The sequence below is a fragment of the Salvelinus alpinus genome, chromosome 15, assembly GCF_045679555.1.
Source record: "Salvelinus alpinus chromosome 15, SLU_Salpinus.1, whole genome shotgun sequence".
NCBI lineage: Eukaryota > Metazoa > Chordata > Actinopteri > Salmoniformes > Salmonidae > Salvelinus > Salvelinus alpinus.
In genome coordinates, this window is record NC_092100.1 from 10,863,575 (window position 1) to 10,880,426 (window position 16,852).

A 16,852-nucleotide genomic window follows, 5' to 3' on the forward strand; every position below is an offset into this window, starting at 1 on the left:
CAGACCTACTATATCTTTCTGTCTTTTTATTTTGACTCAAGTCAATTCGGATGATTCAATTCCAGGTTCAAAGGTCAGAAAACACAATGACCTATTTCTCCTATTGATGAATTGATGTTCAATTCATTTCGACATTGACTGAGTAGTGTGTACAAATGGGAAGTGACAGCTACACTACAGTCAGTAACAGTAAAGTAGTGTGTACAAATGGGAATTGACAGCTACACTACAGTCAGTAACAGTAACACCGTAGTGAGTGTGTGAATTTCTGTAGACACAAATATGTGTGCACTCTAGTACAGACACACTTAGACATTTCGTAGCACACACCTACCCCACTAGCCCACTACTAAACAACACCACTATTACAACAATACACTAGTATACCACCTCACCACTATACTACCTCACTACTATACCACTCCTATACTACTCCAATACCCCAATAATCCACTACTATACTACTCCAATACCCCACTACTCCACCACTGTACTATACTACTCCGCCACTACACTACTATACTACTCCAATACCCCACTACTCCACCACTGTACTATACTACTCCGCTACTACACTACTATACTCCACCACTATACCATACTACTATACTACTCCCGCACTACACTGCTATACCATTCCATTACTCCACTATACCACTGCTATACTACTATACTACACTGTACTAATGCACGACTGCACTGCTACATCACTATACTACCGCATTACTCCGCGACTATACTACCTCACTAATCCACCATTATACTAGCTCACTGCTCCAATACTCTAACCACATTCTACTCCACTACATTACTACTCCACGACTATACTACTCCACTACTCCACTAATCCTCTACTATACTACTTCAATAACATACTATTATACTACTCCACTACTTTACTATTCCACGACTATACAACCCCACTAATCCACTACTCCACTACCCCACTAGTATACTACCCCACTACTCCACTGATTCCAAAACTACACTACTATACTACTCCACTACTCTACGACCCCAATACCCCACTACTCCACTATTATACCACCCCACTAATCCACTACTATACTAATCCAATAACCCACTACTCCACTAGTATACTACTCCACTACTATACAACCCTACTAATCCACTACCACACCACTCCACTACCCCACTACTATACTACTCCACTACTAAACTACTATACGATCCCAGTAATACACAACACCACCACTATACTACCACACGACCATACTAATCCACCACTATAATACCCCATTACTATACTAATCCACTACTACACGACTATACTACTCCACTTGTATACTGCTCCACTACTATACTACTCCACCACTATACCACTCCACTAGTGTACCACTCCACTACGGTACTACTTTACTACAATACTACTACACTGGTATAATACTCCAATAATATACTACCGCAATAATACACTGCTCCACTACTATACTTATCCACTACAACACTACCCCACTAATCCACTACTATAATACTCCACTGCTATACTACTATATTACGCCACTACTATACTATCCCACTCATCCACTACCCCACTACTATCCTACCCCACTACAAAAATAATCCACTACTCTACTACCTCTCTAATATACTACTCCACTACCCCTCTACTATACTACCCCACTACTCCACTACTATACTATTCAACTACTCCACTACCCCTCTGCTATACTACACCACTACTCCACTACTATACTGCCCCACTACTATACTACCCCACTACTCCTCTACTATACTACCCCTCTATCCCACTACTCCACTTTTATACTACCTCACTACTCCTCTAATATATTTTCCCACTAATCCACTATTTTAATACCCAACTAGTATACTTCCCCACTATCCACTACTCCTCTACTATACCACTCCACCACCCCTCTACTCCACTACCACTGTACTCCACTACTATACTACTCCACTACCCTACAACTATACTACTTCACTACTCCACTACCAATCCACTACCCCACTAATATACTACCCCACTACCCTACTAATATACTACTCCACTAACCTACTACCCCACTACTCCATTACCCTACTACTATACTACTCCACCACTATACTACTCCACTACCCCACTAATATACTACTCCACTACTCCACTACCCTACTACTATACTACCCCACCACTATACTACTACACTACCCCACTAATATACTACTCCACTACTCCACTAGCCCTCTACTCCACTACCACTGTACTCCACTACTATAATACTCCACTACCCTACAACTATACTACTTCACTACCCTACTACTACACTACTCCACTACTACTATACTACTCCACTACCCCACTACTCCACTACTATACTACTCCACTAACCTACACCTATACTACTCCACTACCCTACTACTACACTACTCCACTACTACTATACTACTCCACTACCCCACTACTATACTACTCCTCTACCCTACTACTAAACTAATCCACTACCCTACAACTATACTACTCCACTACCCCACTACAATACTACTCCACTACCCTACTACTATACTACTCCACTACCACACTAATATACTACTCCACTACCCCACTACCCTACTAATATACTACTCCACTAATCTACTACCCCCCTACTCCACTACCCTACCAATATACTACTCCACTACCCAACTACTATACTACTCCACTACCCCACTACTATACTACCCCACTACTAAACTACTCCACTAATATACTACCCACTAATCCACTACTCCACTACCCCACTACTACACTAATCCACTAACCTACTACCCCACTACTCCACTACCATACCACTATACTACTCCACTAATATACTACTACACTACCCTACTACTCCACTACCATACCACTATACTACTCCACGAATATACTACTACACTACCCTACTACTCCACTACCCTATTACTATACTACTCCACTACCCTACTACTCCACTACCCCACTACTATACTACCACGCTACCCTACTACTAAACTACTCCACTAATATACTACCCACTAATATACTACCCACTAATCCACTACTCCACTACCCTACTACTCCACTACCCCACTACTATACTACTCCACCACCCTACTACTATACTACTCCACTACCCTACTACTATACTACTCCACTACCCTACTACTCCACTACCACCCGACCATACTGCTCCACCACTCCACTACTATACTACTCCACTACCCTACTACTCCACTACTATACTACCACACTACTCCAGTACCACACTACTCCAGTACCATACTACTCCAGTACCATACTACTCCACTACTCCACTACTATACTACCCCACTCCTCCACTACTATAATTCTCCACTACCCTACTACTACACTACCCCACTACCACACTACTCCACTACTCCACTACCACACTACCACACTACTCCACTACCCCACTACCCTACTACTCCACTACCCTACTACTCCACTACCCCTCTCCCCGTTATACCCCATCCCCTTTGTACCCTCTTGTTCCTCCACTCGTATTCTTTATGTATCTTTTGAATAGGCCTGTTGTGGGCAGGGGTTAATTAGTTGGAGCAGTAATAGAATAGCAGCAGCAGCCTCCTAACAGCAGTGAGATGAACGTGTTCATTAATCCCCGCTAACAAACTATAGCTCAGCCCTGCAACTAGCCTGTCTTGTTTAAACTTCACTCTCCCTCCTCTCACATCTACTATTTAGAAAGCCCCAATGAGGACATCTGAGATAATAGCACTGAGGTGTGTGTTTACACGATAGGCCAGGGACTACTGTTAATGGAGAGGTAAGGGTCGGTGGGGTTAATTGACCAAGCTGATTGGTGCTAAGGGAAAACTGGAGGATGGAGAGAGGAAGGAGGATGTGATAATGACAGTTCCCCGTGTTGAAGGTGACAGAGAACCGGGAGCCTTCTGCCGCAAAGAGGGGACAGCGAGGGAGGAGTGGGGGATTGTGGACACCTTGATTGTCTCCCTGTTTCCTCCTCCCCTCATACCTCTCTTTTTCCCTCCGTCACTCCATTCCTCTCCACTCAGCCTCCCTCAATCACTCCCCGTGGAGCTGGAGGCACATTTCCCATCAGGACCAGCTTTAACGGCCGCTGTTGATACACAGTTGCCTTAATTGAGGTCTCTCTCTCTCTCTCTCTCTCTCTCTCTCTCTCTCTCTCTCTCTCTCTCTCTCTCTCTCTCTCTCTCTCTCTCTCTCTCTCTCTCTCTCTCTCTCTCTCTCTCTCTCTCTCTCTCTCTCTCTCTCTCTCTCTCTCTCTCTCTCTCTTTTTCTCTCTTTTTCTCTCTCTCTAGGTATGTATGTCAGTGGAGGCTGGTTTGGGATGAGCTATAGGAGGACGGGCTCATTGTAATGACTGGAATGGAATAAATGGAACGGAGTCAAACACGTGGTTCCCATATGTTTGATGTGTTTGATACCTTTTCATTAATTCCATTCCAGTAATTACAATGAGCCCGTCCTCGTATAGCTCCTCCCAAACCAGCCTCCACTGATGTACGAGTTTCTATAATAGTGTGTCTGTGTATAACAGTGTGTCTGTGAGCCAAACAATATATTTTTTAAATAATACATTCAACCATCTAAGCCATTAACCTGCGGTTACAATTTCCAGGAAGATACGTCAGGGGTCGTGGGTCCACCTCACTCTACTGTACTTGCCTGCGGGGCGCCGTCTAAGGCACTCCATAAATGCTTGGCTGCATTTTCGCACGCAATTGATATCGGTGGCAAAGGGGGCATGAGCGGACCAGCGGAAGAGGGCAAACATAATTGAAAATGCCTCCCCACATATACCTAATTTAGCTGTGGTGATGAATAATCGCCTAGGCCACGCTGAGAGATGCACAGCTATTTTGACAGCAAAGGTCTTTCGTAATCCATTGCCAACTCATATTTATATTCCACTATCGCGGGTGCAATGATATCCGAGGAAAAACAACAGGGTTCATTGTTTGCAGTAACTTCTTTGTTGTCGTAATATCCCAAACGGACGTTGTAGTGTCACCATTAAGGATACCAGCTTTAACTTAACACCTATTTTAAAGGACTATTTATATTTATATTATATTTATACAGAAGAAATCAGGACAGTTGAAGGAAAGTCATAAATATGCTACAAGCTTATTGGCCCCGCCAGCCACCAGCGCTACGTAACCAAACAGGAGAAGGGATAGCCAGGGGGTCTGTGGAGGCTGGTGGTGTCCAGACGGTTTCTTCCCAGAGTATTCCGGGGTATTCTCAGAGTATTCTCGGCTTCTCTATACAGCGCCAACATGCAATCTGCTCACCTCCCAGGCAGAATGGGGAAGGGGTGGGAAGATGCAGAGGAGGAGGGGGAAAGACGGAGGGGAATTGGACCTTGGTGGCCTTGGAAAGTTAAGGGAGTTAATGGACTGTCCTTCTGTATTTTTGACAGTGTAGTATGGATTACAGTCTTAATGTCAGTGTTAGGAATAGTTAGTTGTTCTTAATAGCTAGGGATTGGAATATTCTTAAGTCGGTTGTACGTAAGAGCTTGCTTTAAACATTTTATTTTTATTAATCACATATCCCACTTCACCATTAATTTCAAACCAAATTGGATGTAAATGTCTGGTTCTTTCTTTCAAAGTAATTAACCTCACGTTCGACCATGAACGTTCTTAAGAGGCTGAAAGCGATTTGAATATGCACGGCGAAGTCACACAACACCAAGTTCTAGGAATCAAACTGTTATTACTTAGTAAAATAATGAACACATTGAAACACAATGGAAGCTAAATAACGCACGAAGACTGAAGACTGCGTCAAACCTAGACTCCAACACCTACAGCAAAAGTAGCCGAGTTGGATGAAAAATATTCTATCCTCGATTTTCACAATGTTTTAGGTTGAGGCATTATCTATTGAACAAAGACTTAAGAGTTTGACAAAGCCATACTTCCAACAACTTGGAATTTCTTTATTTTGCTGTCTTAAGAGTCTGGTTGCCTTTCTGAAAGATAAAAAAAAACATCTCTGCGTGTGTGTGTGTGTGTGTGTGTGTGTGTGTGTGTGTGTGTGTGTGTGTGTGTGTGTGTGTGTGTGTGTGTGTGTGTGTGTGTGTGTGTGTGTGTGTGTGTGTGTGTGTGTGTGTGTAAACTCTCGAAAGGGCCCTCCTTCCCGTCTGTGCCTTTGCCTTATCAATAGCACAAGGCAAGGGCTTAACTTGTCTGAAAGCACAATGTCTCCCTGAAATGGGCCTAGGAGAACCATGGCAACCATCTGGGCCACGATTTGACTGAGCCCCATGGCAGAACTGGAAGCTGGTAGCTCCACTGTCACATGAAAGGGGAGTTGGAAGTATTTTTTTACCTCCGAAGGGGCTGAGGCTTCTCTTCGTCCCTTTTTGTCTGCCTCACGCTCATTTATTTATTTTGGTCTCTTTTCCGCATTTCAGTAATGAAAAGCGAAAGGGGGATTGGATTTAAGGGAGGGATGGATGGTGTGAGAGAGACTGCCGTATCAGTCAGCGCAGGCCGACAAGGGAGGGAGGAGAGAAGTGACAGTACCAGGGCCCTTTGTCGCCCGTCATACTGTCTGATACCGGTGATAGGCACACCTGTCAAGATCACGACCTGTCAAAAGAGGTGTGTGTGTGTGAGTCTTCTTTCTAGTTTGTTTTTTATTGGATGTTTGAAGGCCCCGAAGCAGACTAGCGTGGATGCATACACAAAAGAGCCTCATATCTTAGCCCTGACGGCCCCGTATTTGCTCAAAGAGTGCTTTCACGGCTCTCTAGTCTTGCAGGTATAGTATAGGCCGTGTTCACGGTAGCTAAGCTTTCGGATTCTTATGAGGCTCAAGTGACCTGGTTAACGCTGGCTTGGAGACTGGTGTTTAAGAGAGAGGAAAAGAGGGAGAAAGAGAGACTCTGAAGTCTGAGTGTAGCATTATAAAGAGAGAAAGATAGTTTCTGATGTCTGAATAAGGCCTCCAGCAGTAATCCACAAGCCTCGGGCCTGGATGGCAACGGAAGAACCAAATCTGCCAAAAATGATGTTTACTACTATCTCCTGTCATCCACCATTCCGTCTGTGGATAGTTTGCTGAAACATTTATAGATTATCTTCAGTGCCCTATCCAATTCCAAACATCCAAACTTCCTCTCCAGCGGCAACACAACAACAAACAGGTCGAATCGAAATAGGATGGTCTCTGTCTTTCAAAAGAGAGCGGGAGGGGAAGTTTTAATAATTTTAATTTTAATAAACCCACAACCGTTTCATCAATAAATATTTGATTGGTAGAATTCTTTCCAATATAGGCAAGGTAACAATTTACTTAAAGCCTGCAGTTGTAATGTATTATGATGCGGTACTAATGCATTGTAATACTTGTCATAATACATTGTAATGAGCTGCAACAAAATGAAAGACTGACCTGCTCCTTTGGTTACCACCAGTTTGGGTTTGCTGCGTGCTCCGTCTCCCTTCGTGGTGTACGCAGCTACTGTGATGGAGTAGGTGGTGTCCGACTGTAGCCCTCCGATGACCATTTCCTGTAGGAAACAGGAAGTAGACAAAATGTATCAGAACACCGGTCAAAACATGTGACCATCATCACCTCCGCAGCCAACCACCTTCTCTTACCATTTATTGTGTCCTGCTGCTTTTGACCTCTGGATAAAATATTTAACCTCTAAGGTGGATGCAATGCTTCGCTGTCCTCCATTGTTTTCAGGCTGAATTCTAGTGGCCAGACAAACTTTATCAAACATCATACCGCTCCCTAAAACTCTCCAAGATAAGTATAAAGAAGAGGGGGAAATGGATATACATTGTCTGAGGCATTAGCCACAAAACAACTTAAATGAATAATCAATGTATGCATGCTTTCTGGCTGGCTGACTGGTCAGTGCAGTTTTCGGGTCAGCCATTATTTTGTCTGGTTCTCTTGAGAGAGGAGGCTTTGATCAATGCTGATAAATCTTTCAGTAGAGGTGCCTGGCTAGCTAAATGAATGCAGGATGTTTTTCAGACTGGTTGGCTGGGAGATGGAGAGGTCAGCAGAGGAAAAGGGGGGACATACCGTATCTTCTGTTTTCACAGCGAAGATGGCGGCATCCATATCATATATACCATGCAAGTGCAATAACACTGTGAATTAAATTAAAGTGGGTGGCAATCATTGAGATTTCACACTCAATCTAGGCGGGGCACCACCAAAGTAAAAAAATAAAACAACACACACCATCACAACACGACACCATGACAACACGACACAACACCATGACAACACGACACAACACCATGACAACACCATGACAACACGACCCAACACCATCACAACACGACCCGACACACACTATCACAACACGCCATAACACCATGACAACACGACACACTATGACACCATGACAACACGACACAACACCATTACAACACGGCACAACACCATGACAACACGACACCATCACAACACACACTATCACAACACAACATAACCCCATGACAACACAACATGACACAACATGACACACCACACACCATGACAACACAACACCATTACAATACGGCACAACACCATGACAACACGACACAACACCATGACAACACGACACCATCACAACCCGACACACACTATCACAACACAACATAACCCCATGACAACACAACATGACACAACACCATGACAACACAACATGACACACCATGACAACACAACACCATTACAATACGGCACAACACCATGACAACACGACACAACACCATGACAACACGACACCATCACAACCCGACACACACTATCACAACACAACATAACACCATGACAACACAACATGACACAAAGTAGCACATAGTAGCATGATTAAGCAGTCCAGTCACAGGGAGAAGCAGCAGACAGATATTGCATCAGCCACCTTCTCATCATCCGCACAGCTAATTAGCCTTTACTCTATCTAGGACAGGGGTGTCAAACTCATATTGCTCAGTTGGCCACATTCGGTCTTCACTGAGATCTGGAGGGCCACATTCGGTCTTCACTGAGATCTGGAGGGCCACATTCGGTCTTCACTGAGATCTGGAGGGCCACACTCGGTCTTCACTGAGATCTGGAGGGCCACACTCGGTCTTCACTGAGATCTGGAGGGCCACATTCGGTCTTCACTGAGATCTGGAGGGCCGCACTTAAAATGTATTATTTCCTCGCCGTCAAAATTAGCAAGAAATTGTCTTTTATACCTGGCCTTTGGGATTTTCAATGCTCCCTAACTGTCTGACTTTCGTTTCGATGTTAGTTAGCTGGGCAGAGTGAAAAGACTATAAATTTGACAACAATTCAAGCTCAAATGGGACAGATATGCTCAAAATTTGGAATTTCAATTGATTACTATAGCTTCTCCTTCGGCCAATCAGTGTCATTTTCTAAATGCTGGATCTCTATAGCAACATGCATCATTCACCCAAGTTTCGTAAAAATTGGGGCAGAGGTGTCTGTGACTAACTACTGTCCGAACGGACGGAGACAGATCCATAGTCCCTGCTCCGATTTCATCACGGGGGACAATCATTTGTTTTTACTCAGACTCCTGGCAGGCCATATGTTTGACACCCCTGCTCTAGGACATCAATACTGGAGATGGATAGGGCTAACTTGAGAGCCTGTTCATAACATACAGTGCTAGGGCATTAGTGATAAAGCACCATACTATCAAAGCTCTATTGAATAGGCTGATGTAAACCCTGTCTTTCTTATATATGTGAAAAGAGCTAGGGTGATGCAATACACAGTGCTTTTTTACCCCCCCCCCCCCCCACTACACCATAGCACTCTGGCGACTCCATATATATATACTCACATATTCGGCTGTATCGTCCGTTTCCCACTACCCCCCCATATAGAGGAGAGTGCAGGAGAGAAAGAGAAATATTTTTTAAAAGAGAGAGAGAGAGAGAGAGAGAGAGAGAGAGAGAGAGAGGGAGGAAGAGAAACTCAAGAGAAGGGAGGTGCGAGAGGGGCAGCGTGTTGAGAGGAGGTAGAGAAGAGGGTGAGAGCACAGAAGCAGGGTGTTGTGTACGTGCCAGGCCAGAGAGGGCAAGAGGAAAGCTAGTCTGTGTCAGTGAGTGCAACTGAGGCAAGGGGAAGAGGTGTGAACTGAAGTCTATGGGGGCTGTCTGTTTATATTTTTTTAGGAGGTTACTGTGTCTATTTTTATAACAGTGCATTACTTGGGGGCCTCCCGAGTGGCGCAGCAGTCTAAGGCACTGCATCGCAGTGCTAGCTGCGTCACTACAGATCCGGGAGACCCATGAGGTGGCGCACAATTGGCCCAGCGTCGTCCAGGTTAGGGAAAGGTTTGGCCTTGTCCCATCTCGCTCTAGCAACTCCTGTGGCAGGCCGGGCGCAGTGCATGTTGACACGGTCGCCAGGTGTACGGTGTTTACTCTTACACATTGGTGTGGCTGGCTTCTGGGTTAAGATGAACATTGTGTCAAGAAGCAGTGCAGCTTGGCGGGGTTGTATTTTGGAGAAAGCACAGCTCTCGACCTTCGCCTCTCCCGAGTCCGCACGTAAATTTAAACCTTTATTTATAGAGCTTATTCTCATTGAGATGCAATCTCTTTTAAAAGAGTGAAATAAAAGACCACACACACATACAGCACATCAGAGACCTGTAAAAGTAGAGACCACAAACACACAGCACATCAGAGACCTGTTAAAGAAGAGACCACACACACATACAGCACATCAGAGACCTGTGAAAGAAGAGACCACACACACACATCACATCAGAGACCTGTGAAAGAAGAGACCACACACACACAGCACTTCAGAGACCTGTAAAAGTAGAGACCACAAACACACAGCACATCAGAGACCTGTTAAATAAGAGACCACACACACACAGCACATCAGAGACCTGTAAAAGAAGAGACCACACACACACACACACACACATACACACATCACAGAGACCTGTGAAAGAAGAGACCACACACACATCACATCAGAGACCTGTGAAAGAAGAGACCACACACACACACACACACACACACACACACACACACACACACACACACACACACACACACACACATCACAGACCTGTGAAAGAAGAGACCACACACACACAGCACATCAGAGACCTGTGAAAGAAGAGACCACACACACACAGCACATCAGAGACCTGTAAAAGAAGAGACCACACACACACATCACAGAGACCTGTGAAAGAAGAGACCACACACACACAGCGCATTAGAGACCTGTGAAAGAAGAGACCTGTAAAGGTAGAGACCACACACACACAGCACATCAGAGACCTGTGAAAAAAAAGACCACACACACAGCACATCAGAGACCTGTGAAAGAAGAGACCACGCACACACACATCAAATCAGAGACCTTATAAAGAAGAACCACACACACACACATCACATCAGAGACCTGTGAAAGAAGAGACCACACACACACACAGCACATTAGAGACCTGTTAAAGAAGAGACCACACACACATCAGAGACCTGTGAAAGAAGAGACCACACACATCACATCAGAGACCTGTGAAAGAAGAGACCACACACAGCGCATTAGAGACCTGTGAAAGAAGAGACCACACACACACACATCACATCAGAGACCTGTGAAAGAAGAGACCACACACACACATCACATCAGAGACCTGTGAAAGAAGAGACCACACACACACACACACAGCGCATTAGAGACCTGTTAAAGAAGAGACCACACACATCACATCAGAGACCTGTGAAAGAAGAGACCACACACACACAGCGCATTAGAGACATGTGAAAGAAAAGACCACACACACACACAGCACATCAGAGACCTGTAAAAGTAGAGACCACACACACACACACACACACATACACACATCACAGAGACATGTGAAAGAAGAGACCACACACACACACAGCACATCAGAGACCTGTAAAAGTAGAGACCACACACAGACAGCACATCATGAATGTTCCTTTGGGGAATAGATACGTCAATAGACTTCTGTTCTGGGGATAAATATTTAGTGTGTTTATAATTTTGTTTTGGTTGTCCTAGCGGTGTACTTTACAGTAGAATAACACAGCCCACTGAAACAACTTTCTCTGCATTTTCTCCACTGTTTTGTTGACAGACGCTTTGTGAAAACCTACCATTGTGCCGGCTTACATTATAATTCTAGCTTTCAGACCATTTCCTCTGAAATCCTTTCATGCCAATTTTGAATACTATAATCAGCCATTTTGTGCCGAGTTGCTGTGCTCGATAAGAGCTGTGCTATCACACTTTTCAAGAACCACTGATGTTCTCTTTAAGGGGGGTCTACACAGCCCTGACAAAATACTGATGTTCTCTTTAAGGGGGGTCTACACAGCCCTGACAAAAGACTGATGTTCTCTTTAAGGGAGGTCTACACAGCCCTGACAAAAATACTGATGTTCTCTTTAAGGGAGGTCTACACAGCCCTGACAAAAATACTGATGTTCTCTTTAAGTGGGGTCTACATAGCCCTGACAAAAATACTGATGTTCTCTTTAAGTGGGGTCTACATAGCCCTGACAAAAATACTAATGTTCTCTTTAAGGGAGGGCTACACAGCCCTGACAAAAATACTGATGTTCTCTTTAAGGGAGGGCTACACAGCCCTGACAAAATGACTGATGTTCTCTTTAAGGGAGGGCTACACAGCCCTGACAAAAGACTGATGTTCTCTTTAAGGGGGGTCTACACAGCCCTGACAAAAAGACTGATGTTCTCTTTAAGGGGGGTCTACACAGCCCTGACAAAAATACTGATGTTCTCTTTAAGGGGGGTCTACACAGCCCTGACAAAAATACTGATGTTCTCTTTAAGGGAGGGCTACACAGCCCTGACAAAATGACTGATGTTCTCTTTAAGGGAGGGCTACACAGCCCTGACAAAAGACTGATGTTCTCTTTAAGGGGGGTCTACACAGCCCTGACAAAAATACTGATGTTCTCTTTAAGGGGGGTCTACACAGCCCTGACAAAAATACTGATGTTCTCTTTAAGGGGGGTCTACACAGCCCTGACAAAAATACTGATGTTCTCTTTAAGGGGGGTCTACACAGCCCTGACAAAAATACTGATGTTCTCTTTAAGGGAGGGCTACACAGCCCTGACAAAATGACTGATGTTCTCTTTAAGGGAGGGCTACACAGCCCTGACAAAAGACTGATGTTCTCTTTAAGGGGGGTCTACACAGCCCTGACAAAAATACTGATGTTCTCTTTAAGGGGGGTCTACACAGCCCTGACAAAAATACTGATGTTCTCTTTAAGGGGGGTCTACACAGCCCTGACAAAAATACTGATGTTCTCTTTAAGGGAGGGCTACACAGCCCTGACAAAATGACTGATGTTCTCTTTAAGGGAGGGCTACACAGCCCTGACAAAAGACTGATGTTCTCTTTAAGGGGGGTCTACACAGCCCTGACAAAAATACTGATGTTCTCTTTAAGGGGGGTCTACACAGCCCTGACAATGTGTAGCCCACACTGTTCGGTCGGTACACACAGAAGTTGGCAAAAGAGGCTCTACCTACTTTAGACGTGTCCCCTGATACACCATTGTGTTTGTGAGCGGCTCATCTTTCCATAGAGGGGTCATAATAGTTTGTAGGCCAAACCGTTCGGACGTTTTTTTAATTAATGTTAATTAGATTTCCGCGGGGCCGTGGAGTGATGTTCTCTTTAAGGGGGTCTAATCTCTCATGGACAGATTCTCGTGGACAGAGGAAACGGCGTGAATCTGTCAAGGCCCACGTAGAATTATGTGATTACGAGCAGCAGTAGATCCTGGTTTTGAGTCTTCGTTTTTGATTATTTGGACAGATCAGGATTGGGCGAAGGCGGTGCTTAAACTGGTGTGGTGATTTTCAGGCCTGTGTGCGGATGATGAACGGTTTCCACTAGATTCCACAGCCACAGAGTCAAAATAGATTCTATCGTAAAAATACATGATTTTTTTTGTTGCTTTTTGGCCATGATAAATTAGGGAGGGGTTTGGCCGAGAGTTTCCGTTTGCGAGGGAGGAGACATCACTTCCTTTCTTTGCACAAAGGTAATGACAATCCCCCCAGAAGTTGTTAACAGCAATCCCCCCAGAAAGTACAACAGGAAATGACAAACTTTTGTGACAGAATTTGACACCTGGGTAACTGAGATTAAGGGGGGTCTATACAGCACTGATAAAAGGAGGGGAGGTGAAATAAAACAGGTGCGATCATTTTTTTTGTGGGCAGAGGAGAGTCATATTGCTGAAACATGAAATTAAAAACTAAGGAGACTAAAGAGAAACCTGAGGAAAGAGCAGCCATATTGCACACATTTTAGCACATATTGTACACATTTTAGCACATATTGTAAAAGTAATGTGTAGCATTTACCACAGAACGCTCTATTACTTTCATATTACACTTATAAAACATATATTATTTATAAGCTTTGAGCTAATATTTACATGGGCTCTCATCAAGTCAAATCACATTTTACTGGTCACGTACCACGTGTTAAGCAGATGTTATTGCGGGTGTAGCGAAATGCTTGTTAAACAAAATACTGCAAAGTTGCCTAGGTGCTGGAAGCACGACTGTCCTATCTATCAGTGCCATTTTGTCATTAGATAGTGGCACTCCATAGGCCAGCTTGGTCAAATGAATTGCTTGATTGGTGGACCAATGGGGGCTAGGTATACCTGGGCATCGGCAAGCATGACGTCCTTGATGAGGGGCAGGCCGCGCGACTCCCCGTTCTCCACACGCACATAGTGCACCTGGTAACCACGGATCTGGCCGTGCTGTCGCCCCGGCAACAGGGAGCGCCACATGACCTTGAGCGCCGTGGAGTTGAGCACCTCCACCTCGACCCGCCTAGGAGGAGCTCCGGGAACTGTGGGTTAAAAAACAAGATAGTGTCTATGTTAAAACCCTGCTGCAGAATAGTACACTCATATTGTATGTATAGGTTATCTATCTGGCACAAGTACCCTCACACAAAACTACAAGAGCTATTCCCCTGACAGACAGATAAACTGGCAGACATCAACTGTGACCTCCTCCTCACCCCAACAACACACTATAGGGACAAAACTTTCAAGCACACAAAACTGTACTACACAACAACACCTGCTACTGCCAACAAAATGCCATCGTCCCTCCCTCACAGCCAGACCTCCCAGTACGTCTCCGGTTGAACCCCCTGTCTCTCAGACATAATGGAAAGCCTTTATGTGAGACCTTGGCGTCCTGCCTTTTACTGTGCACCGGATTGGCCTCCAGAGACAAATGGGCTCCTACACATGGTTAATAAAACTGTGGCCCATTTGCACTGTTGTATTGTGGGAGATGGCGAGCCATCAGTTGGCTGAGTTGCCTCCCATCAGTGGAATGGGCTGTGCTGTGACACAGGGTCAACCGTATGAAAGCCTGAGGTGTGGCGTGCTCATAACCATTTATGGCTGAACACCATAGACTAGAGGAAGAAGGAGATGAGATGGGGCGGCTATATCATAAATTCCATGTAGAAGGGGAGGGGAAATGGTTTAACAAAGACGCTGCAATTTCCCAAGGGTATTGTCTATGTTTATTTAAACGATTATGTCTAGGGGTCCTTGATTTGAACCACTGAGCTAAGTTATTGAAAGTATGAATTTATCCTTTGTTTAGGGATATGGAAAAGCTATTGTATGGGCATCATATTGTTATTTTATGGGTGACTACTGCTACTACCCTTAACATACCGTAGTAGAGTTATTGGCCATTATCTGAGAAGAAGATTGTTGTGCATCTACAGTAAGTCAACATCCCAGTTACTGTTTTTGCCTCATAACAAGTGTACAGACTGTCAGTATTGCAGGTGGAACATGCTCAAGTACCATCCTCGTCGGTGCGGCAGAGCAGGGGCTCGCTCTCTGGGCCTGGCCCAATCTCAGTGAAGGCGGCCAGGGTGACGCTGTACTGGGTCCACTTCTCCAGCTTCTGCAGCAGCACCTTCTCATCATTGGGCAGCACGGCTGGCTCCTCCATGGGCTCCCCGGCACTGCCACCCTCAACGGAGGCTCCCACCACCTGGTAGCGCACTAGGTACCCCGTCAGGGCGCCATTCTGGCTCTCCACAGGCGGGGGGCGCCAACTTACCAGCAGGGAGGTGGAGCTGGAGCTGCTGCACTTAACGTCTTGAGGGGGGGCTGAGGGCTCTGGTCAGGTGGGAGGATAGGGAGGAAGGAAGGAAGGAAGGAAGGCAAGGAAGGAAGGCAAGGAAGGCAGGCAAGGAAGGCAGGCAGGCAGGCAAGGAAGGCAGGCAGGCAAGGCAGGCAGGCAAGGAAGGAAGGAAGGAAGGAAGGAAGGAAGGAAGGAAGGAAGGAAGGAAGGAAGGAAGGAAGGAAGGAAGGAAGGAAGGAAGGAAGGAAGGAAGGAAGGAAGGAAGGAAGGAAGGGGTGAAAAACAACAAACAAAAAAAGATGGTAGATAAAGAAAATGACAAAAGGAAAAACCTAACTCAAAAGGAGACATGGACTGACAAACATTTCAAGACAAAAGTAAATGAACGGAAACACTGATTCATCAGGCAAATGTAAAAATAAAGGAGTAAGGGGGACTGGATGACACACCGTGCGTAATAATGAAGCAAAATGGCCGTCTCTTGTGAGATACTGGGCCAGTTCTTTTGACAGCTGGGACTATGTCACAGACTCACACCAAGGGGTCTGTCAGTTATCAGCCCGTGTGTGATACCAAGGGAACTAGCTATATGATATTAGGCTGTCCAGGCCTAAACTGCACACTATCACTATCGATTTAAGGATGAAAAAGAAAGGGCATCTGGGTTTATTTGTAATTGTATAAAAGCGATTCAACACAGCGG

At 45.0% G+C, this 16,852-nt stretch overlaps 1 protein-coding gene across 1 annotated transcript in view; it reads right to left on the reverse strand.

Annotated features, from left to right (window-relative positions):
- ptprsa (protein tyrosine phosphatase receptor type Sa) overlaps positions 1-16,852 on the reverse strand; it is a 454,642-nt gene that overhangs the window by 106,166 nt on the left and 331,624 nt on the right. The window contains 4 exon segments of the mRNA XM_071342488.1: positions 7,391-7,508; positions 9,810-9,836; positions 14,685-14,878; positions 15,864-16,184. Coding sequence (XP_071198589.1) covers positions 7,391-7,508; positions 9,810-9,836; positions 14,685-14,878; positions 15,864-16,184 — 660 coding nt within the window.